Here is a 22086-nt window from a genome sequence, read left to right on the forward strand (position 1 = left end):
ACTACATTTAGATAGATTATAGTATTGAAGTTTGTTGTATGTACATAAAAGGGTTGCTATGCCAACATTTTATGTGAAACGAGGTGTGTTTCAATAGTTTTGCAGAGATTTTCAGCGATTTGATTCAATTTGATGAGCTCCTTCAATCAGTTAGTGCGAAATACTTCTGTGGGAAACGTTACTCGCAAATGTTATAAAAGAATAAATGATCAATCCGCCTCGATTTTATGTATAAGATTTTTCCGCAGCTCTAGATGTCAGGATTGCGAAGTTCAGAAAATAAAACTAAAAACTCATGTATACGATCAATTTTTTATTAAGTGAGAACTGAGACACATGCAAAAGGAAAACCATCCTCAAAATTGAATTATATACAAAACACGAGTTGATTTCCCCTATGTAAAATAAAAGTAACAGGAAGTATACAAATCTGTTGCATATAACTGATAAATAGGGACCGGTATGTAAATCTAGGACACTATTATCTATATTAAACTTGCTCTATAATTACACTATAAGAAAAATTATTTGCTTTTAATACACCATTGAGGACGCTCACCAAGTTATAATATATTGTTTTTGAATAATAGTCGAAAACAATTAAAAACAAATGCTCATTATTCGCTTTCAGAGCTGTGAATTGTGACGGATTCTTGCAGTTGCACTGAGGGCGATTGGGTGGATTGTTTGACTATACTGGGGCTCATAACTTTGGCTACGATTTGACGACTTTGTCCTACAAAAAATTACTCTTCAAGTCTTTAATGGAAAAAAAATATATAGAAAATTCAGGTATTAATGCGACGTAAAAAAAATGTTTATGACTAATGTTTATTGTTGATATTTTAAGTCCCTAACTAACTCCTTTATTATAAAAAAGACATTTTCGGTACAATTTGAGGCACGAAACAGAAAAAATAACTTAAAACCCTCTTAACAAAAAACCTCTCTCCTTTTTTTGCCACAATATTTCCTGAACTTCCCAATTAAAAATGTTATCTTCTGGAATTAAACCGTTATTCCGTAGCCTCAAAGGAGAAAACTGAAAGTTGTTCATTAAGGAGAATTAAGTTAAGGCATCGTTAAAAAAACAACTCTCGGTTATTTAATTAAGTTTATAATTTTTTCGCGTTTACGTAAAAAGGGAACAATGGATCTGAAATAAGTAATAAAATTATAAAATAAAACTTTGCACGCTAATTTTCTTTGTGGAAATTCTACTGGTGGCAGTTGATCATTACAGTCACATAGAGCATCAAATTAATCACAAGTCGTCATAAAATAAAGCAGATAGTTCAAGAAAATAAGCAAGAAATTAGATTTGGGTTCAAAAAGTCATTCAAAGTCAACATATGGATCTATATTTCTTACAGAAAATTAATCTTTTATTCAATTCCGCAAATTAAAGGTATGTATTATTTAATTGTTCCAACTTTATAGGCTGTTTTGTTTCCTAGACAATCTTACCCTTTTGATTTTGAGCAATCGGTATGACTTTCACCCCTTGTAGAGACTTAATGTTGATCGCAGTCCCCTGAAATCCGGCAGGTAAAAGGATTTGCTGAGCTAGGATTTGACCTCCTTGACCTTGACTGGCCAATACCACCCTTTGTCCACCACTTGCCGTATTGGTTTGCAGTCGAATTGGTTGATTTCCCAACACAATGTGACCTAGGGGAAATTTTACTTCTCGAGTAAATATCGTCATTCCGTGTATTTTAAACAAATCCTGAGAAAATGTTCCCGAAACTAATTTCGAAATTTGCACATTGCTACTATACTTAAACCAGTTTCATTCCAAGAAGGAAAGAATTTTTTAAGGACCTCGGTTAATGCTGTTAGCTATATTTTCAATATTTTACACTTCTTTACGAGACTGCCGGGGGTCGATATACGACCTACATTTATTAATTACAATGGAAAACAACAGCAATTTTTTTTCGAAAATATTTCAAGTAACAACTATTTTTCGACACGTTTTTACAAATTTTTACTCTCTTAACTTTAATTATCGATATATACGGAACCAATGGCTTAAAAATATATCAAAATTATCGTCTCGACAAATTTTATATCCCTGTTCCAACGAGGTTATAATACCTCCTCCTCCAGTTTTCAAGATACACAAAAAAATTTGTTAATTATATGTAATTGTAAAAATGGCTTACCGGCTTGTGTGGTAGCCGTACTCGCACCCCCGGTCTTCGATTGCCCCGCCGAAAACAGCAATTGTTGATTTTTCAAAGCAGTGGAACTGAAAACAATATTCCCCCCCTGACTAATAACTCCCGTAGTGGCCTGTGCTCCCTGATTAGCTGGCTTCTTGGCTTGCAACATCAGCGAAGAGCTGCTTGAAGCGGACGCCGGATGAGTCTAGATGGGCAAAAACTCAGTCTCTAAATTCGGAAACAAAACCTCTACACACCTGAACGATCACATTCTGCCCATGCAAACTCTGAATCCCTGTCTTACTCGCCAACAAAACTGGCTTTCCATCCAATGTAGTCAAATTTAAATTAGCTGTGTTGAGCATCCGCAGCCCCCCACCAAATGCCGGCACTGTACGTCCAGTAACCTTTGATGGAGCTTTTTGGCCTTGAACCAACACTTTTGGTTGCACCACTTTTTGACCGTCTGAGGGGATAATTTTCGCATTGACCAATTGCTGATGAGTAAGATTCGGAGTTTTCGAGGTTGCTTGTTGGGTTCGCGCACTTGCCACCGTTCTATAATAACGTTTTTCTTACAAAAAAATACAGTTGATTTCGGTCATTATTACCGAGCAATCTGAGGTTTTGACTGCGTTACATTGGTAGTAATTGTAGTCGTTTGGGAAGCGACTACAAGTTTCGGCTGAGTGAGGGCGACTAAATTGTTCTGAGTTCCCACTGCAAAGTGAGCTATAGCATTGGGTTTAGTAGTGCTGGTCAAATGTATCACATTTTGCTGCGCTCCTTTTGCCCCTTGGACTCGAAGGGTTGTACCTAAAATCCATTCAAAACTTCCCTTTCTTTAATTACACAAAAAAAAACAGACCTTGAGGTAGACTTCCATGTGCTTTCTGATGGGCTAAAAGACTTTCTACGGAAATTACTTGCCCTGCGGCATTCGTGAGAACTTTAGCAACTACTGGAACTTGATTGCTCGAAATGGCTTTGCCCACATCTTAAAATAACCCTCGTTTAATGCAAAAATAGTAATTTTGGAAATATGAGAAATAAATCTAACCTGAACTTGTGGGGCTACCCTTAGCAAGAGGGGTTGTCTTTTGTAATTGCACCACACATCCTTTTTGTTTTAGCAACACCTGCTGCTGTGGAGTGAGAACGTTGGCGTTGGGAAGGTACTTTTGCTTAATAGTTTGCAAGATTTGTTGAGTTTGGGCGGTGGTTAGATTCGCTGTTGTTTTCAGTTGAACCGTCTGAAAATGGGGCTGTGTATGCACATAAATTCATTAACAGCGAGAACATTTTTGGAGTAAATTCATTGGCTCAAGAACAGTAGTTGTTCTTGTACCGTGTTGTGTACTTATACTAATAACCCTGATATGAACTCACCTCGGTATGTCCCGCAATCTTCGGTGCGCCTCCCTGACCGACACCCTCAGCAGTAGCCTCTAGTCCGCTTTGCGCACTGGTACTAGCCGCTGGACTATTAGCGCGCAGCAATGTTACATTCTTAATATTCTGCAGCTGCTGCGCAGTCAATCCCTGCACAATTTGCTGCTGAATATTGACTGGTATCTTATTTTTCTCCATCTGTTTTACTGATTCACCATCGCTTCCTTCAACCGAGTTTTTAACCACAGTTTTTTGTTGCTAAAAATAATGTTTAAGTCAGGAATAACATTTGAGATTTTTTAAATCTCTTAACCTGTTTAGACTGAATGGCAAGCCCCTGCAAAAACTGTTGGGCCTTCAAAGGTCTCTCTTGGATTTGTTTAAGGATTTGTGGGTTTGATGTGGGGATAATGACGGACTTCCCCTGCGAAGGTGAGACGATTTTCACCATTGGGGCTTTAGCTGAGCTTTTAAGGACACCTAAGGGGCTGGCAACGCGGATTTGCATCAATTCCGGAGCTTCTTCATCCAAAGACTCGCGCTTGGTGACTAAAGACTGCACTTTTATTGATGCGGTAATTGGCGGAGGTTGCTGGGAAGGCTGGAAGAGGATTTAGAAACAGCAAAATACGTTGTAATTCTAATTATTACTTCTTGTTGCTTGGGAAGGTTGTTGCTGAGCAAGAGACTAGTGCCTTTAGTGGGAATTAGGCCTGGAGTAGTGGAAATAATTTCTTTTGCTTGCAATTGACTAGTTCTGCGAGCAGGAGTAGGTTTAGTCACAGCAATTACTTCCGCATTTACAGGCTCCGCCATGACATTAACTTCTGGAACCTCCTACAACACACTTAATACAAATAAAAGCCAACTAAAATGATTGTACAATACTTTAACATTAGAAGGACTATCAACCACAATTTCCTCCTTAAGATCCTCAACAACAATTTGCTCCTTTGCTGATAAGTCTGCAGGAGGAGGGGCTGTTACAACACCCTTTTGTTGTTTTTGGTTCTTAGGCACTTTCTCAGCCTTCGGAGTTTTTGGCTTAGCTGGGGATTTCCTGCTGTTTTTCTTCACTTTTTGCACCCCTTGATAATGCTGATGGATACGTTCAAAATCGTCCTCTGTGCGATGCCGATGAAGATAAATCCAAATTTTCCTTTTCTGGCAATATCTGACGTTTCCAGGTAGAAACAAAAGTCATATCATCAATAAATATAACAAACTCACTTGACGCAGGGATCCCATTGAGTGTGCATACGATCCAAAGCACCAGATACGACAGATTGCAAAATATTATCAGCAGCGCTACTAGAAATATATTGGGAAGACTTCAAAAGTTCGCAAATATCCGCTCTAGTACCCTCTCCGTTGGGCAAGCGCGCAGTGGCGTCTCGAACCAAAGACAAAATAGTAACAAAATTGGGACGGTCTGCGTTTAACATATTGTGACCTCTGGCTTTGGAGTTAGCAGGGGGATAGTAGATACCTTTGAGAGGCCCTACGACCGACTCATAACCGTTGCAACGGAAAGTAAAAGCCTGGAAGCGATAATTTGAAATTAAAGATGCGTAAAAAGTTGAAAACAACCTTATGAGGATTGTCGTATCTTCTTCTCTCTTGTTCGCGGTAATCTTTTATTTCGTCTGAAGTGGCTTTTCGAACTGTCCAGGTGGTGGGACATCGAGGAGGAGGCGGGGTACTATCCCTAGAAAAAGAGAAGGAAAGAAATTATTTAACAAGCTAATGTACAATGAAAAAACTCGCGAGCTTTGTTAAATCCTTACTTACCTAAAATTTAATAACAAAAATTAATGGTATTTTGAAAAATGCATAGTAAAAAATTTGCATAATTTCGAAAAATTGACAGAATTTAAAAGAATACTCTGAAGTTGCAAAAATCTGCAAAATCATAAAAAATTTACCAAATTGTTAACAACTGACTAATAAAAACTGAAAAAATTAAAAAGAACTTCAAAAATTTGTAGAACCGTAACTTTTTCTCTTACAATTAATAATAAACCCGCTATAAAGAATTCAACCTGAAATTATTTGAAATCGGCGACAAGGAGACTTATTTCGTTGAGCATTACACTTAATGGTGAATGTGAAACTTTCAATTAAATTACTTATTTAATACTAAACTTGAATTAAACTATCTTTAATTGAAAATGTGCATCGCTATTGTCAAGAGCTCATTTTACTCTTTTAAATTTAATTTTTTGACATGAATCTTATTATTAAAAAATCAACAAATAAATCTCCAATTTCCATTAAATATTTCTCAATTTGTACCATTGCTTTTTCTTCTCATTCAAAGAAATCTCTCGGTACTCCCTTTCATTCATTAACATCCAACTTACCGATCAGCAATATCTAGTTCAACATCAATGGGCTTCGTAAGCTTGCTTTCGGTCCTATGCTGCAGCCAAAAATTACACAAATTGAGCAATAGTTGGTCGGAATCTCTGCCTGCTCCAATCCACTGATATACATCCAAATTCAATTTGTATTCCATGTAGGGCACAAAGTCGTCTGGCTGCTCCGAGGCGTTGCCGCACAAAAACGTTATTGCCGAGGGCAGAATGTTTATCCAATTATCAACGTAACTGTTGATAATTATAAGAAATTTTTCTCTTAAACAACAATTGAACTTACCTATACCAATCATTTAAAGGACTTATAGGATTTTCCTGCCATGCTTTCAATCTTTCTTGCAAAGTGTACATGTTCATTCTGTGCTCATTAGTTGAGCAAATAACATCCCTAATAAGGGCAAAAAAATTTGAATGAGTGTCCTGCATTAACTCTGGTTTAATGCTCAATTCCATAATATCTATTTCAGAATTATCCAACTCAATCGGAGTGTTCATTATATCAATAGTCTCCAAGTCCTCCATTTTAATAGGAGTTATTTCTCCATAACTCGATGTCATCATAGTCCCAATTGATGGGCTGTCAAGGAGGCTTTGAGGGGGGGTCATGTGCTGTACGCTCTGAACCGCTTCTATAGTCTCTTCAACAGACTCTATATCTAAAGGCTCAATTTTTACTTCCTCTTTAATTTTACAAGGTGCTGACCCTTTAATGGATGCACTCAATAAAGTTTCACTCATAAATGTACTTGCAGTTGTTGGCACTGTAACTGCATCTATAATGGAGTCAGAATCTGATTCTGAATTGGAACTGTGTGTGTTGGCGATAGAATTGGAGGTTTTGCTGACAAATAATACAGGAGTTTCTGAGGATATTCGATGTTCTGGCTCTTTCCTTATTTTCTTTTTTAATATAGGTTTCGATTCTATTGGAGAGGGCTTTACTGGGAATTTTTTCATGAAGGGTAGTTGAGTGCGTCGTATTACGTCAGACATGGAAATTCCTGAAAAAGGATTTATTTATTATTTTTTATAGTGTTAAAAAAACTATTTTCAGCAAAATTTGAGCCATCACAATTGATTACAATACAAGAATTGAAATAATAAATTACTGAATATACTCAATTTTCTTACAATACGCTTACATATAAAGAAATATCTATGTCCATAACAAATGAAAAGAGTAACTCTCAACCCAAGAGGGTGGAATATTGGGTAAGCCGTAAGTAAGGGCAGCAAACACGTTAGTGTGTTAAGAAACTTGCTTGCGAGTTATGTACACCATTTTTTCCACGACCATGAACCATATACGAAAAAATAAAAAATACTAATTTACCCAACCAGGGATTAAGCACAAATAATCGCAGCGAAAATCACAAAATATTTTTGAGATTTAGTGTTAATTTCTTGAAACTTGTTATAGAAATCAACATCTTCCTACTATTTTGTAAACATGCAGGTGAGTAAGTTATTGGCACGTTGCCGAATTGAATACAGTAGCATGCTACTATAAATAGTTCTTTTGACAAGAGTGGTTCAATGCATTATGTCCATCATCCATTTGTTTTTCCTCCCACAGGTGGTGTTAGAAATTGCTAACACATGTGCATATTGATATTTGCTATGGCGACAACTATTTCGGTCTATTATACATATTTATTCAGGGGATCCTGGTCCACAAGTCCAGCGAGATGACTTGTTCTAATACAACGGACGAGGCATCGTCAGAAGCCATGGCTAGAAAACTTCGATGAATATTGAAACAATACCTAACGAATCTCTATCATATATTATTTTATTTAATATTATCGCCTAATTTACAGGGAATTTCTGGCTTACGTTAACATGAACACGTTTCTTGAAAATATTGTAAATCAATTTAGGTATTTATCAAAACTTTCTAGCGTTCAATGTATTTGCTATTTATTATATAAATGTTTAAATATTTATATGCAGAAAAATAAATATATGGGTATTACAATTAAGGCTCACTATGATCACAATAAGAGAAAAATATTTACTTTATGTAAGAGAACAGTTACGAAAAAAATATTTCAATTTTGAACATAATACATCCCTAATTAGTATTTGGTAAAATTACTTAACAATAACACTACAGTATCAGCTAGTGGAATTTCGAAACAACTGGTTACCAATCTACTAAGGCAGCCAGAAATTAATGTGGGCAATGTTATCACAAATAGGAAAGATATTGCAGATGAGTTATACACAATAAAGTTTTTTAAATTAAAAATAATGCAAAACAAATTAAACTGTCTCCTCCGGTGGTGTAATGCACTTTATTAATGAAAAATTAATTTATACATAATCATATACCTGGGTATATACATACCATCCACATTCAGCTCTGGATCATCACAGTTTTCCAATTTCCTCTTCTTATGTTGATGCAACACATTTCTATACACCTCATCATTTATATAAAAAGGATTTTGATATGATGTTATGTACTTCTCTAAGTCAATTGAGAGGCTGTTAATCTTACCCACTGTAGTAGATTTAAAAAGCTTCTCTTTAGTGCTATTTAAGCTAGTCCTAATGCTGTTCAAATGTCTCTTTTGCTTCCTAGGCAATCTAGAACTAGGCCCTTCTGGATAGTTCTCATCAGCAGAAAAATCTGTCTCATTAACTTTGTTTTTAATATTCAGCAGTGTTTGAAAGTATTTCCTTTTTGTTCTCGAATAAATGTACTCACTATCCAAATCAATGTTCCGCTTTTCCTGCTTAGGTTCATGTCCTGGCGGAACCTGTTTTATCTGCCCTAGCAATTTACTTTGAGATTCAAGCACATCAATCTTCAATTGCTTCCGATACTTCTTATGCCTCAATTTAGCTTCATCTTTTTCTTTTTTATGAATTAACTTCCTCATTCGAGCAATTTCTGGCCGGAAATACCCAGCTTTAAGATCCTCAAAAAATTTACTCAGAGGATTTGAAAACCAAAAATTGTCAAAATCAAACAGTCTTTGCAGAGTTTTGGTCTTTTCCAAATCGTCATTTCCTGGGAAATTGGGCAAGAAGGTCTGCAAGTGTTCTTTGTGCTCATCAGAGAAGGAGTTCCAGAGGTCTACTGTAAAAAACTCATTGAATATATCACGTCTTTCACATAATCCTTGAGGCAATTGCAGTTTAGTGCCTCCAGCGTACGCAGACTCCATCCCGTCCTCATCACTTGAATCACTTGAGTAGTCTGAGGACCCCGTGTCCTCAGATTCAGAACTAGTCATGTTGTTATTAGTCCTACTTATGTAAGGTTACATTTAGACTAGAGCGTTTCGCGCAGTTATTTACAGCAATTATCATTAATGAAATCCGTGATACGCTGGCTATAATCCAAAGGTGCTGTTCAGTAGGAACCGGGGCTTTTTGAGGCCGAGATAGATGCTCTCGCGTCTATTTACAAACAACCTCAAGGGGGTGCAGAGGGGTAGACATGCCGGCTTTGGCAGTCCTCGAATCGATCCAACGAAGAACTTTTGCTGAAATTCCAGACGCACTCCGTTTGCGGTAATTTATGTGGGACACGCCTGAATCGAAAATATCTAATGCCAAGCCGCGGTAGTAAAGAAAAATAGCCAAAACAACGCATTCGCATAACCATTTCCAGTTCGGCCGTCATTTTTCGTGACGCATGAAGTGAAAGGCCTGACATATCGGATTTGGAGGATCGAAAGGATTTAAGCCATAGACTAATGGATGGCGGTAGCGAAATTCAATTCCGCGGTAATTTGTGTCATACTAGACAAGATTGATACAATAATCATTTTGATCAAATATTTTTTTCTTATATCAAGATGAATGATAATATTATGTAATTAATTTTTTTCTCATTTGCAACATTTAAGATATATTTTAATAAAAGTATCATTTTAAATAAAAAGATAATTATTTTATGCGAAAATAATTAAAAATTTAATACTATCTCAAAAACTTCGGGAAATCTTATAGCAAAACAAACATAAATACGTGAGTTTCGCAAAATATTGTATTATTTGAATTATTTTTGTAGTACTGTTACTTCAATGGTAAATATATTACAATTTTACACTTATATTATTGTTGACTCATAATATCGATTATTATAAGATGTTTTTTCAAGATTTGTACGCACTATAATAGAATTAATAAATTTGATAACAGTGAAGCATCAAAAAAACATTTTTATTAAGTATTTATCTGGATGTCGATTTAATACGGGGTTAATATTAGGTCTACCGGTATGAAATGAGCGCTATTTTGTAAAAATAAAACACCAATTTTAACAAGGAAAGAAAAAAAATATATTCAAAATATTGACCATTGCTTTCTACACATTTTGACCACCTTTTTGGTAATTTATGGATACAACGCCAATAGAAATATGCCTCTTTGGCATCAAACCAATTAGACACCCAATTTTCTACTTCTTCGTAGGAATCGAAGTGCTGCTTAACCAATGCGTGTCCCATCGATGAAAACAAATGGTAATCCGAAGGAACCAAGTCTGGTGAATACGGCGGATGGGGTAGCAACTCCCAGCTAAGTGTTTTGATGGTATCCTGAACCGTTGTTGCTTTGTATGCAGGTGCGTTGCCATGGAGCAAAATTACCTTCCCGTGTTTTCTGGCCCATTCTGATCGTTTTTCGATCAATGCATTGTTTAAATTAATCAATTGTTATCGGTAGCGAACAGTATTAACAGTTGCACCAGGTTTTAAAACCTCGTGGTGCACCACACCTTTTTGATCCCACCAAACACGCAACATTGCCTTCTAGCCGAATCAATCAGGTTTTGCAGTCGATGTTGATGGTTGTCCCGAATCAACCCATGATTTTTTCCGTTTAGGATTTTGAAAATAAATCCATTTTTCATCTCCAGTAACAATTCGATGCAAAACTGATTTTATTTCGTGCCTTTGAAGCAAAATTTCACAGGTGTTTTTTCGGTTCTCCATCTGTCTTTCATTCAATTCATGCGGCACCCATTTTCCACACTTTTGGATCTTTCCCATAGCTTTTAAACAATCAGACATTGTTTGTTGTGCAACATTTAACATTTCTGCCATTTGCTTTTGACTTAAAGTGTCATCTTCATCGAATATTGATTGCAGTTCGACGTCTTCAAACTTTTTTGGTTGTCTGCCACGTTCTTCATTTTGCACATCAAAATTGTTATTTCTGAATCGTTGATACCATCTTTTGCATGTAGCTTCTGATAAAGCATAATCACCATATGCCTCGACAAGCATTCGATGCGACTCTGGAGCACTTTCTTCAAATGAAAACAAAAAATTAATGCTTTCCGCAAATTATCATTTTGTGTTACAAAATTCGATATTTTTAGCACAATGAAATAATATATTGTTATTTGTTCAAGGACTTGATTTGTACTAAATATATTTGTCAGTTTGCATACCAACCAAGCAAACAAAAAAAGGTTTGTTTACAACAAATGCCCTATATCGAGACATTTATATCCTAACGCTCACTTCATACCGGTATACCTGGTATATAACCAATGCGAAGCAGGGTCTTGAATACATGATCTTTAACTCTAATGTCAAGTTTTCTTTACTCTAAGATTTTCAATAAACGTTTGAAAAGAAACTCGGGTCAGACAACTAAATCTTCAATAATTATCCGACTCTTCTGTTTTCTAAGACTTTTATTAAGTAAATTCGACTCTTCAGATTATTGACTGATAGTTAATATGTGACAACTTACAAAAAAAATGAGTTTCCTAGGTTTTCCATTTTATTTACATTAGGAGAAATTTTCAAGGAGAAATTAGCCCCATACATGCATTCCGGCAGATAGTACTCGTACATGTATTACTATTGACTCAAATAACTCTTGTCAGATAGTGCTGATCTGAAAGTCATATGGATTATAATATTTATATTCACCATTGTCAAGAAATTCGATTCTAGGAATTTGTACAACATATCCTTTTCTCCCCGAAAAAAAATCTCAAATTAAAATAACCAATTCCAAGTTAAGATTGTTGTTATTCTATTAATATGAAGTAATTTTGCTATGATACGATTTATAAAGTGGTAAGTTACGTTCTTAAAAAATTGATGCATTGATGCATGTACACAAAAAATAGCAAGTTACAATGCATTGTTATTATTAAACCCAAATAGTTTTTGTTTTGTTTTATGTGTATTTTTGAACCTTATGGAAAAAAAAATTATTGATAAAAATGCGAAAAAAATTGTGATGAGTTAGATTTGTCTTGGGATATTCTCCATTAATAGAATAAACACACTACACAAAGTTTCAAATCATTGACAAACTTTAAAAATATGTTTACTCACACAATTTAAAGAGATGTACATATTTTCAAATAACTTGCAAGTACAATGAAACATATACATTATCATTACTCTAAAATAGGCACTTGTAAAACTTTTGAGCTCATGTTCAGGGACATCCAAAAACAATGATATTATTACAGATTAAGATCATATCAACTTCAAGCATCTATAAAAACCCTGCACAATTGGCTACTTCACCCTGAATATAGTAAGAAAAATTTTCGTTAGCACTATGGTTTATTTACTCCATATTCTGCTTCTCATTTCCTTTGCAGTCATTGCTGAGGTATCCAGCCATGGATACATGTTCAGTCCTATTAACCGGGCATCTAGATGGAGACTCAATAAAGATGATTATTCGGTCCCACACTGTTATGAAGACAACGAGTTCTTCTGCGGAGGATTCAGTGTCCGTATAATTCCGGAAAAATCTACTTACAATAACAAATTTTTATATAGGTTCAATACAACATCAATGAAGGACTTTGTGGACCATGTGGAGATGACTATCGGGATCCAGTACCACGAAGCAATGAGAATGGAGGCATTTATGGTAATGGTGTAGTTGTGGAATCCTATTATGAAGGGAGTATCATTGATGTGGACATAAGAATCACTTCCAATCATTTGGGAAATATGTCTTTCCAGTATGTTAAAATATGTTCCTTATTTTGCAATATTTTTAATTTGACTAATTTCTGCAGCTTGTGTCATCTCCAAAACCCAAATATGCCAGAAACTGAAGAGTGCTTTGAGCCACTTACGTTTCCAGATGGATCGTTTTACCAGGACGTTCTTGCTGAACAATTTAATATTACAACTCAAGTAAAACTACCTGATAATTTTGTTTGTGATAGATGCGTCTTTAGGTGGCATTATGTTGCTGGTAAGATATATTATTTATTAAATAAGAGAATGCTTCTTGATCTTTTCTACACAGGAAATAACTGGGGACCATGTAATGATGGTACATACGCAGCTGGATGCGGACCTCAAGAGACATTCAGATCATGTGCAGATATCACCATCTTGCCTACAGCAATTTCCTCAAGAAATTCGGAATTAAACCGCAGATCCTAATCACTTAAAAAAAAGGCTTAAGAATAACAAAATCATTTATTAAAATTATCTTACTTATTAAACCCACCTAAACTACTCAATAAAAATGATTATTTAAAGAACATTTTCCATTTTTATTGATCAAACTGCATTAATTTCTATGTAAATAATGAGTTTACATGCCTCCACTTTTCTGTAACAATTGAGCAAATCTATTTGTAATAAGTAGAGATACATCAATAAAGCGGTCTACACAGTTAGTCAAGCATATTTCAGTCCGGCTGTCCAGTTTGTTGGACGGCTTATCTACGCATTTTTCCCAGCAGAAATCATTGAATTCATGGATCTATAAGTAAGAAAATGGTAGAAAAACATTACAGAACACAGAGACAAAAATTTTTTGGTGCCTTTTTATTTTTGGAACTTTTTTCTTATTTTGATCCAAGGAATATATTTTAAATTTACGCTCTATGTTTAGGAATGCAACTATATAAAAGGAGGATAAGCTAGAGATACTCTGGCTAGTTTTTCCAATTATATAATATTCAAATCAGTCACAAGTTAAGGCGTTAATGTGGAGCAACACAACAAAATTTATTTGTAGAATATTCTCAATAGAAATTAAAAAAGAATAGGGAAATGTTCGGTTGGTGATATAACCTGACCTGTGCATTAAACTGAGCCTTCTGCTTTTCAACCATGAAGAACTCTTGCAAATCCTTGTCCCCGACTTTATCGGTGAGGGAAGAAAATGAAGAATCTCCGAAGTCTGTACTCATGGCTGAGAGTGAAGATTATTGAGTGAAATAATTTTAAAGATATTTAATATGAACATTAAATTCAAAATCACCTCTCGTGTTTATTTTTTTATTTTTAGGTTAACAACTGCCAAAGTACAATCCCATTGCAGGTCCGATACACAATTACTTATTGAGAGCAGCAACAACACTTAGAACTGCAATTTATTACCCTTTTTACACTAACTTTTGAAAAGTTTCAATTCGTTTATCTATGTATTACACATTTTAATTTAAAAATAACGTTTTAATCAAAATACATGCTTAAATATTATTACGGCATGAAAGAAATTTCAAATTTTAAATTAGACTCCAATTCTGATGTATTAAAGTTTATAGAGCTTTTAGTAAGGCACAATAGATGCCGCAAAGTGAATTTTAGAGAATTAATTTAATTATTACAGTTTTTCAGTACATTTTGACTACATATTATGCAGAATACATTTTTTTTCAAATTCAATACTAATATATGAGCACAATTTAAAAGAACTGCATGAATGGCCGATTAATAATTAAAATCATCTTACTGCCATCTCTCCAAGCTTAACTAAACTAGCAAATAGCCGTTTGTCAAATTCCTGTTTTGACTGGCCATGCCATGCGCAAAGAATTGCGCAACGAGTTAAAATCACTTTGAATAGCTTTCGCTTGTTTGGTTCCATCGTGTGCTAGTGGAGCAGTGCATTTAAAACATGTTGGAGGGAAGCCGGGCCTTGTTTTTTGTATTAAAAATTTTGTAATGAACAATGTCAGACAATAAACGTGTCCTCCTGACAACATTAGAACCGCAGAAAAGCAGCGAGAAAGGCGGCAAGAAGTACAGCAAAACTGTGCGTGTTTATGTGTCAGTGCCAGAATCCAATGAAGATACGTGCCCAATATTCCACTATAAGGACGAGCTAGCAGCTGCAAAGGTAATCTTGTGACTTAAAATGGTCTGCTAAAATATATTCGAAGCTCTAAATGGCAAGGCGAAAGGCTGTCATTGCATATCTTGCCAGAAGTTACGTCTTGAAGTCGCCCAGTGCCTCTCCCATGTAAAGTTGCCTCAAAGTGGTTTTCGGACCTTCACATGCCCAATACCGACGAAAACTTATTTAGGGCAGCCTTTAATTATTTGATTTTCATTCTAGACGCCATATTTGAAGCATATTTAGCAAAAAATTGCTTTGTGCGACCGACATGTGGGTTTCAAGTTGCGGAGAACGTGCCTGTCCCAAACTTGCCTACCGGCACATTTTACCAGGCACAGACTCCTGCAAAAAGCAATAAGACATGTCCAGGGCTTTGCTGGTAAATATCGATTGTGGTTATGTCCTTTTGCTCGGTCCAAAGGCCCCCAACTGCTAAAATAGCTGCTCCCTTCTTGGTGTCTACAGCCATGCAACCAGTCGGTCACGTACACTTTTTCGTATATGTAATGGTCCTGTTTTTAGTAAGCATTCGGATATTTGCTGGGTATGATATGCAGTAAAGATACCCTGAAAGGAATTTATTTTTGCCACGAGTATAATTCCTTTAAGTGGCATTTTCCTAGGATTTTTCGCGTAATGCACTTCACACAGATATTGGATATTGGAAACTAGCGTTGTCACTTGTGGTCATAAAACTGGGAGTCTGCAAGAATTATTATCCTTAAAATTTTGATTGTGCTATTTAACAGTTTCGTGTTTCCATTACCTCTGATGGACAGAAAGTTACTGTATATATAATGGCGATATTTACCTAGTTTCGTTCAATTACAATACTAATTAAATCGAAGCCACGTCCTGACTTTGGTGTTATCCATTCAATCGTAAAAAAAAACAGACGAGATGGATAAAGTTGCAGTAACCGATATACTTTGAGGGAAGTAATAGCGATATTTATTAACCGTATAGATTTTTTTTGCAAATCAGCAACATCATAAATAGTTTTTCTCATTACTTTGAGTTATCAAGGCAAACGACAAACCTCTTGTCACGCTTTAGGTAAGGCGCTAGATAGCCGCGTCCTTGCTGATTTGGAAGGAACTACCGTACTGCAATCAAAACTATATAATATTTTTTGAAAAATTATAAGAACAAATTCATTTCCGGGAAAATGCCTCTGATTTTTAGCGCAAAAAAACATGTTACCGCTAATTTTCTTTTATTATTGTTGAAATCAAATGGCGCGCTTCTATCAGGAGCACAAAATCGGCGAGGAGGTGAAATTCGTGCCGTCCAGACCTGAGACTCCGAGCTTCGATACCCAAGATAAATGCGGCATTGCCAATGTTACTTAATAATCCGAGAATAAATCTCAATGTTGTCTGTACGAGGCACAAAGAATTACTAAACATACCTACCGTGTTAATGTAACCGGTGATCATTAAAAAAATATTGCAGTAATCGGTGAGCCGTAAATGTAGGCCTTTATGAGGTTCTTTCCTAGTTATAGTCTAACATGAGAATGAGAATAAATAACATATAAACATCTCCAAGATGTGTCTCTGGAATTTTAAGCTTAATTGAGAGATTTTTTTTTAATGATTACTCTCTATATTTTATGAAAGGTTATGAGTATTATACTAAATTTATCATTAATCTTTCTATTTAATGGCCAAACCTAATGCAAACTCTAAAGGATGAACATTAAAAAAAAGTAAAGCCGTTGAAATATCCGAGGCATGTCTAACATCAATCCATCTGTTAGTCATGTGTGTGATAGAAAATAACAGATTGCTTAATCAACGCCCTAAGTTTACGATTCACTGCCTACCAGGAAGTTTTTTTAAATAATAATCTGATATAATTGGCATAATTTCCATTGATTTTTCTCATGTATACTTGGCAGCATGGCCGAATAAATTTAAACCGGGGCGTGTCGCGATCCCCACGAAACGAGTTTGTTACGTGAGCGAGACAAGAACGGACTGTGACGCACGTGGTCGGTGGTCTTTTTTTAGCGAAAGGAGGAGAACGCGTCACTCGCCCGCGAGATTAATTTTGAATGTATTAGGAGAGGTCATGATTTATTGCGAGATTTCACCAAAGCTGAAATAAGTGGACAAATGACCAGGTTGTAAGGTAATGTAATAATTTGTCATTATAGCTAATATCTGTGAAGTAAAAGTAGGCAGACTGCTCGATTTACCTGATGAAAAATGTCTAGGCTTTTAGGCTTTGATACATCTGAGGAATTAAGCAAGGGACAAACCTATTTACGTACAAACGAATCGAAATTGTTAGTGTACATCTTAGTATTCATAGCGGAAACACTGAACTTACAACAAACGGGCGTTGCTATTTTTTTACAGACCGTCGTACATTGCAATGAATTGTAAAATTGCCATAACACCCGTCGCTTTTAACAACGGGCGGTAAAGTAAAAAATGATGCCTGTTAATTTATTTCTCCGGGGTCATTTACGAAAGTAAACGTAACAAATTGAAATAGTATTGTATGAGCCAATTAGACAACATGTCAATAATTGAGCTACGCCCTACGTGTCTCCAAAATCGCAACAAGATGTTAACATTCAACAACATATCAGGAAATATCAGTCTTAGTCGGTCGTTACAAAACATTTGCAGATGTATTAATGAAATTAAAGTAGTGTCGAGTTTCCCGTGCTTTAACCCGGATTCGAGTCCCATCCAGCTAAACTCGTTTCATTTCATCTTTTGGTATGTGGGGGGAAAACAGAGTACATAGCACGGAAGAAAGTTTCATAACGCACGAACGTGACTGCCGTCTTGCTTGCTGCTCGTGCGTAACATTTCACGCTCGTGAGTTAAGACTAAGTACTTTTTTCGCCTATTACGTAAATAACTATTAGCGCCTTTGATCAAATAGCCAACTATATTATTCTACTGGTAGGTAGAAGACTAAAAATACATCACTCGTGCGTAAAGAGTGTAACATGCTACGGGCGGAAAAAGAGGTTACGCCGTTGATGAAATAAAGTCTCTCTGCTTCACATTAGAGCAGAGGCACTGTGTACATAAACAACTATTACTGAACCTCTGGTAAACAAATCGTTAACTTAAGATATGAAAAATGTTATCAAATTTAATTTGTAACTCGAAACAGTAAAATTATAGCCACCCGTATGGTAAAAAACAGGATACAGGCAGATTAGAAATTTATACAAATTGAGTTTCTTTTGCATATGAGGAATTAACAGTTATGTAAAAATATGGTGATATTTTGCTTGCTCATTTAGAATGTTCAAGTATCATTTTTTTTTTGGCAATTTTATATCCCAGCTCTAGCCGTTTTTGAGATACCTATCAAGTTTTTGTTGCAGAAAAAACCGAAAGAAAATGCCAAAGAACCCTTGGAAACCCTTTCAAATGGGCTGGATCCCTTCGACGAGGACAACGATGACGATGTACGACGTATCGCACTCGAAATGGAAGCAAAATACGTAAATATACTGAACAAAAATATTATAAACTTTAAACGGTTAAAATATTCAGGGTTCCGGAATGATGGGAGGTGCCAAGAAGAAGCATAAAGGGCGTAAAGACGATTATGCAGATATTGGTGCCGGTTACGATGAAAATGACTCTTTCATTGATAATACTGACGGCTATGATGAAATGATACCTCATAATGTCACTACTGCGCTGGGAGGGTTCTACATTAACAGCGGAGCTTTAGAATTTAAAACGGACGATGAGGCCACTTCGGGAGTTTCGTCTGAAAGTTCCGGAAGTGAAGATTCTAGTGAGAGTGAAGAAGAGGAGGGTAATAAGAGAATTAAGAGAAAGGTGAGTATGAGGTTTATTTTATTGGCAGTATTGACGGAAATTTGGACTTTTTTAGAGAGTGTTGGAGTCTAGTGAAGAAGAAGGTGTGGGAGGAGGAGGAAACAGTAACCAAAGTGCCGAAGGACAAAAGGTAATAAAAACAATTCTGGTTCAATTTTAATTATAATGCTAATTCTTAGAATCAAAACGGCGAAAAACCTAGTATAAGTATGCAATTAGCTATTAAGCAGAAGCTGTTTAGTCCCGAAAAAATCCAAATTAAAAAACGAAAATTAGCAAGTCAGCAGAAAAGCACTGTGAAAGAGCTTTTAAGAGAAAAGAGGCAAGATCCTGTTAACGGAGCAGGTAAATCTACAATTGTCACCAAACTCAATAGCATTTAATATTATTGATATTAAATATAGATCCAACTAAGGATATTTCTAAAGAAAACAAGAAACCCATGAGGCTCAGCAGTGTTGTTGCAGCAATTGATTCGGTAATAGCGAGAAACGACGATTTGAGAGAAGAAAATGGAACGGCTGATGTAAACACCAACAGTAATAAACTGTCCTTACCTGTAGAGATTCTAGAACCAGGGAAACCGCAAGAAGTAGTTAAATTACCAGAAAATCTGCCTGCAGACATTCAAGATATTATTGAGAACCTTAAAAAGGCCTCTAGAGAGCATAAAGATGGGGGGAAAGTGAAATTTTTCAGCGGGAATGTTAACACTCTGTTGCTGAAGTAAGATTTTCTAATAATTCAGATTTATGCTTATCGGGAAAATTGTAGTTTGGAGCGAAAATGCAAAGTTCTGGGGAGATCTTCCAGGGCTAAAGTTTATGAGCATTTAGCCCCCTTTGTGCGATGTAGGAAAGAAACCTTAGTGAAACGCGCTAGATCTTTGGTCCAAGAGGATGAGAACAGGAGGCTGCAAAGGACAATTGGGAGTCTGAAGAGTCAAATTATAAGGTTGATGCCGGCCTTGATAGCTAACCACGAGAAGGAATGTCAGAGGATATTAGAGAAGAAGTAAGTGCCAATTTTCCGAAGTATTAAGATAATGTTCACTATATTGTTGACTTTCTTTTCGGGTATCTGAAAATTATTGATGAGTTATTACAACGTAAAATGCAAAAAAAATGGCTAAGTAATATAAGTAATATCATTTTTGAATCTATTGGTACAATAAAAAAGGTAATGAAGTGGTGAATGTGCACAGTAACAAATTTGTGGCGCAATAGGAATATATATTTTTGAAATAAAGAATGTTGAACTTCATTTGCAGCTAAAAATATGATAGTTCAAATTGAAGTTGTGACGAAATGGCGGAGTAGAGTTCACATGTAATCTAGACAAAATAGCAAAATTATGATAAACTGGTAAATGTACAAATGGAATATATGAGGCTCAGTAATTACTGTATAAATTGGAGCCAAATAGAGGAAACGCAGTTATTTAGTTCGTTTTATCCAACAGTTTATTTTTCTCAAAGAAGATAGTTTTATGTTACTCATATATAACGTTGCGCCTCTACTTACTTTTGTCCATTATATATTAAAACTTTTCACTTAGATTCTCCCAAGAAGCTGCCAACAATGATGAACTAAAAAACTTGAAGGCACCGAGGCGAAGGTTTCCGCTACATGAAGAAATGAAGTAAGTAGATACAAAGGTATTTAGAAACTCTAACGGAACACTGTTTAGGCGTATGATTCGAGACGTAGTGAACTTTAAAAAGCGCTGTTTTCTACATGAAGGCAGATCCAAAAACGAACTAGAAGACCTGTTAACCGATTACCTGAAAAAGCAAGTCCTCACTCTGTGGCCTGAAGGCTGGATGTCAATGGCGGTGCTCGGGAAATTTTGCTCCTCTTTGGCGATTAAAACTCCCGATCCAAAATCCGCGGTAATCAAACAGCATTCGCAAAAGCTGCCGCCGTCTTCCACTATCGTTAACTCAAATGTGACCTTCACTCCAATTAATTTGACTGAAAAATTGGGGAGCTGCAGTGTCGCGAAAAGCGAGCCGCATGACGTCATCATAGAGAGTCCCGAGAGGGTGGAAAAACAATCCTCTTACAATAAAAAAGACAATGGGGTGATAGTTTTAAGTTCGAAAAGCAAAGAGCCTGTGATAAGCCAAGTAATCGATCTCACTGAAATGCCCGTGAAAAAATCGGTAATTGAAAACAGTAAATTTGAGCCGTTTCCGAAAAAATCTGATATACAAGAGGACGTGCAGAGGACTATTGAAAGTCTGCTAGCGCTTCAGAAGAGGTCGGAGCCGAAATCTGAAGCGTCCAATTCGGGAACGTCAGTCATAACCTATAGTAAAAGCTATAATCAAGGGTGTGACAGGACGGATATATGGAACCCCAACGAGTTTCAAAAGCAGCTAGCTGCTACGCATACGGCGGCAGAGATCAGTAAGTTCAATAATAGCTATAAAAAGCAGTGAATTTGAATTCTTGTTTGCTCAAAAATTCTGTTTAATAAAGACGATTGGTCAATCACCGGATTTTTTTAATATTGAAAGACCAATTCGGTTTTAATTTTTTGTTATGTTTGTCGGCTTTTATTTTTTCTAAATGAGAGTCGAGGTTTTGAAGGGTTTAAGACAATCTTTTCGAAAACAATTACGACCTCGATCAGGCTAAAATTATCGATTTCGAGGCTGTGTTGGGGCAAAACAAAAATGAGTGGGCAAAATTCGAAGTGTATGTAGAAAATTTAGATACCTATCAAAGAAAATAAAAAACGATTAAAGCACTCTTAATATATTTCTTGAAGATAAATCTAGTGGAGTGATTAACAGTTTTTGACCATCTTTTTTGGTTGTGCTAAAAGCAAAAGTTCGATTTTGGCCACTTACTTCGCCTACCGTGAATGAAATACCCATCATTTTGTAGTCTTCTTATTAAAAAAATTAAAAGAATTATTTGGTTGAAATGTTGTTATCGAATTTCCAAACGATTGTCGAACGAACTTGTCGTTTCTTTGTTCTGATCACATTTTTTATTAAACGATTATCCTCAATTTATTGAGAAAAATGTGATTTTTGTATAGGTATACCTTAATTTTGTATAGTCCTTTCCCCATTGTAAATAATACAAACGTGCTACTGCCTTTACAAGCACTACTTGAATTTACGAAGTTTTGCGTTGTAAATTAATATCGGAAATTGTATATAAGTATTCCCATTCCCTTATAGTATATTTATTTGCCATTGTACATTAAAGAATGGATTGCATT

At 35.8% G+C, this 22086-nt stretch overlaps 4 protein-coding genes across 6 annotated transcripts; 2 read left to right on the top strand and 2 right to left on the bottom strand.

Moving 5' to 3' along the window:
• Positions 1 to 293: 293 nt before the first annotated feature.
• LOC136344904 (nuclear factor related to kappa-B-binding protein) lies at positions 294 to 9596 on the bottom strand. 2 transcript variants are annotated; one of them, XM_066292919.1, is made up of 16 exons: positions 8289 to 9596; positions 6219 to 6939; positions 5924 to 6169; positions 5151 to 5268; positions 4791 to 5101; positions 4449 to 4734; positions 4212 to 4397; positions 3874 to 4161; positions 3558 to 3818; positions 3229 to 3421; positions 3037 to 3165; positions 2780 to 2984; positions 2426 to 2726; positions 2169 to 2373; positions 1468 to 1671; positions 294 to 736 (listed from the first exon to the last, which is right to left on the bottom strand). In XM_066292919.1, exons 1-16 carry the CDS (start codon positions 9181 to 9183, stop codon positions 618 to 620), a joined length of 4668 nt encoding a protein of 1555 aa, XP_066149016.1. In that variant the 5' UTR covers positions 9184 to 9596; the 3' UTR covers positions 294 to 617. The 2 variants fall into 2 exon arrangements, with proteins under 2 accessions (XP_066149016.1, XP_066148931.1); XM_066292834.1 differs by having other exon boundaries at positions 3229 to 3433.
• A 2844-nt stretch (positions 9597 to 12440) lies between these two features.
• On the top strand, positions 12441 to 13438 carry LOC136345021 (uncharacterized). Its single transcript, XM_066293036.1, has 4 exons — positions 12441 to 12664; positions 12715 to 12902; positions 12960 to 13141; positions 13196 to 13438. Exons 1-4 carry the CDS (start codon positions 12488 to 12490, stop codon positions 13333 to 13335), a joined length of 687 nt encoding a protein of 228 aa, XP_066149133.1. The 5' UTR covers positions 12441 to 12487; the 3' UTR covers positions 13336 to 13438.
• Positions 13358 to 14210, bottom strand: Tim8 (translocase of inner membrane 8). The gene is made up of 2 exons (XM_066293148.1): positions 13980 to 14210; positions 13358 to 13660 (listed from the first exon to the last, which is right to left on the bottom strand). The coding sequence occupies exons 1-2, from the start codon at positions 14091 to 14093 to the stop codon at positions 13490 to 13492; spliced, it is 285 nt and encodes a 94-aa protein (XP_066149245.1). The 5' UTR covers positions 14094 to 14210; the 3' UTR covers positions 13358 to 13489.
• A 540-nt stretch (positions 14211 to 14750) lies between these two features.
• yem (yemanuclein) lies at positions 14751 to 22084 on the top strand. Of its 2 annotated transcripts, none has more exons than XM_066303039.1 (9): positions 14751 to 15025; positions 18384 to 18503; positions 18556 to 18849; positions 18905 to 18979; positions 19029 to 19194; positions 19254 to 19575; positions 19624 to 19863; positions 20407 to 20490; positions 20539 to 22084. In XM_066303039.1, exons 1-9 carry the CDS (start codon positions 14858 to 14860, stop codon positions 21290 to 21292), a joined length of 2223 nt encoding a protein of 740 aa, XP_066159136.1. In that variant the 5' UTR covers positions 14751 to 14857; the 3' UTR covers positions 21293 to 22084. The 2 variants fall into 2 exon arrangements, with proteins under 2 accessions (XP_066159136.1, XP_066159215.1); XM_066303118.1 differs by lacking the exon at positions 14751 to 15025 and adding an exon at positions 15142 to 15404.
• Positions 22085 to 22086: the final 2 nt, after the last annotated feature.

Source organism: Euwallacea fornicatus, chromosome 1 (genome assembly GCF_040115645.1).
Source record: "Euwallacea fornicatus isolate EFF26 chromosome 1, ASM4011564v1, whole genome shotgun sequence".
NCBI classification, from domain to species: domain Eukaryota; kingdom Metazoa; phylum Arthropoda; class Insecta; order Coleoptera; family Curculionidae; genus Euwallacea; species Euwallacea fornicatus.

What these genes read in the sequence shown, in the direction of transcription:
- yem (XM_066303039.1), top strand. Translation starts at nt 14,858, where the DNA reads ATGTCAGACAATAAACGTGTCCTCCTGACAACATTAGAACCGCAGAAA. An exon ending in ACGAGCTAGCAGCTGCAAAG is followed by an intron (nt 15,026 to 18,383) that starts GTAATCTTGTGA and finishes TTTTTGTTGCAG; the next exon opens with AAAAAACCGAAAGAAAATGC. An exon ending in AAAGTGCCGAAGGACAAAAG is followed by an intron (nt 18,980 to 19,028) that starts GTAATAAAAACA and finishes GCTAATTCTTAG; the next exon opens with AATCAAAACGGCGAAAAACC.
- Tim8 (XM_066293148.1), bottom strand. Translation starts at nt 14,093, where the DNA reads ATGAGTACAGACTTCGGAGATTCTTCATTTTCTTCCCTCACCGATAAA. An exon ending in AGGCTCAGTTTAATGCACAG is followed by an intron (nt 13,661 to 13,979) that starts GTCAGGTTATAT and finishes TCTTACTTATAG; the next exon opens with ATCCATGAATTCAATGATTT.
- LOC136344904 (XM_066292834.1), bottom strand. Translation starts at nt 9,183, where the DNA reads ATGACTAGTTCTGAATCTGAGGACACGGGGTCCTCAGACTACTCAAGT. An exon ending in ATAGTCCTTCTAATGTTAAA is followed by an intron (nt 4,398 to 4,448) that starts GTATTGTACAAT and finishes AGTGTGTTGTAG; the next exon opens with GAGGTTCCAGAAGTTAATGT. An exon ending in GATTGCTCAAAATCAAAAGG is followed by an intron (nt 737 to 1,467) that starts GTAAGATTGTCT and finishes AATTTTTTGTAG; the next exon opens with GACAAAGTCGTCAAATCGTA.
- LOC136345021 (XM_066293036.1), top strand. Translation starts at nt 12,488, where the DNA reads ATGGTTTATTTACTCCATATTCTGCTTCTCATTTCCTTTGCAGTCATT. An exon ending in TTGGGAAATATGTCTTTCCA is followed by an intron (nt 12,903 to 12,959) that starts GTATGTTAAAAT and finishes TAATTTCTGCAG; the next exon opens with CTTGTGTCATCTCCAAAACC. An exon ending in TAGGTGGCATTATGTTGCTG is followed by an intron (nt 13,142 to 13,195) that starts GTAAGATATATT and finishes TTTTCTACACAG; the next exon opens with GAAATAACTGGGGACCATGT.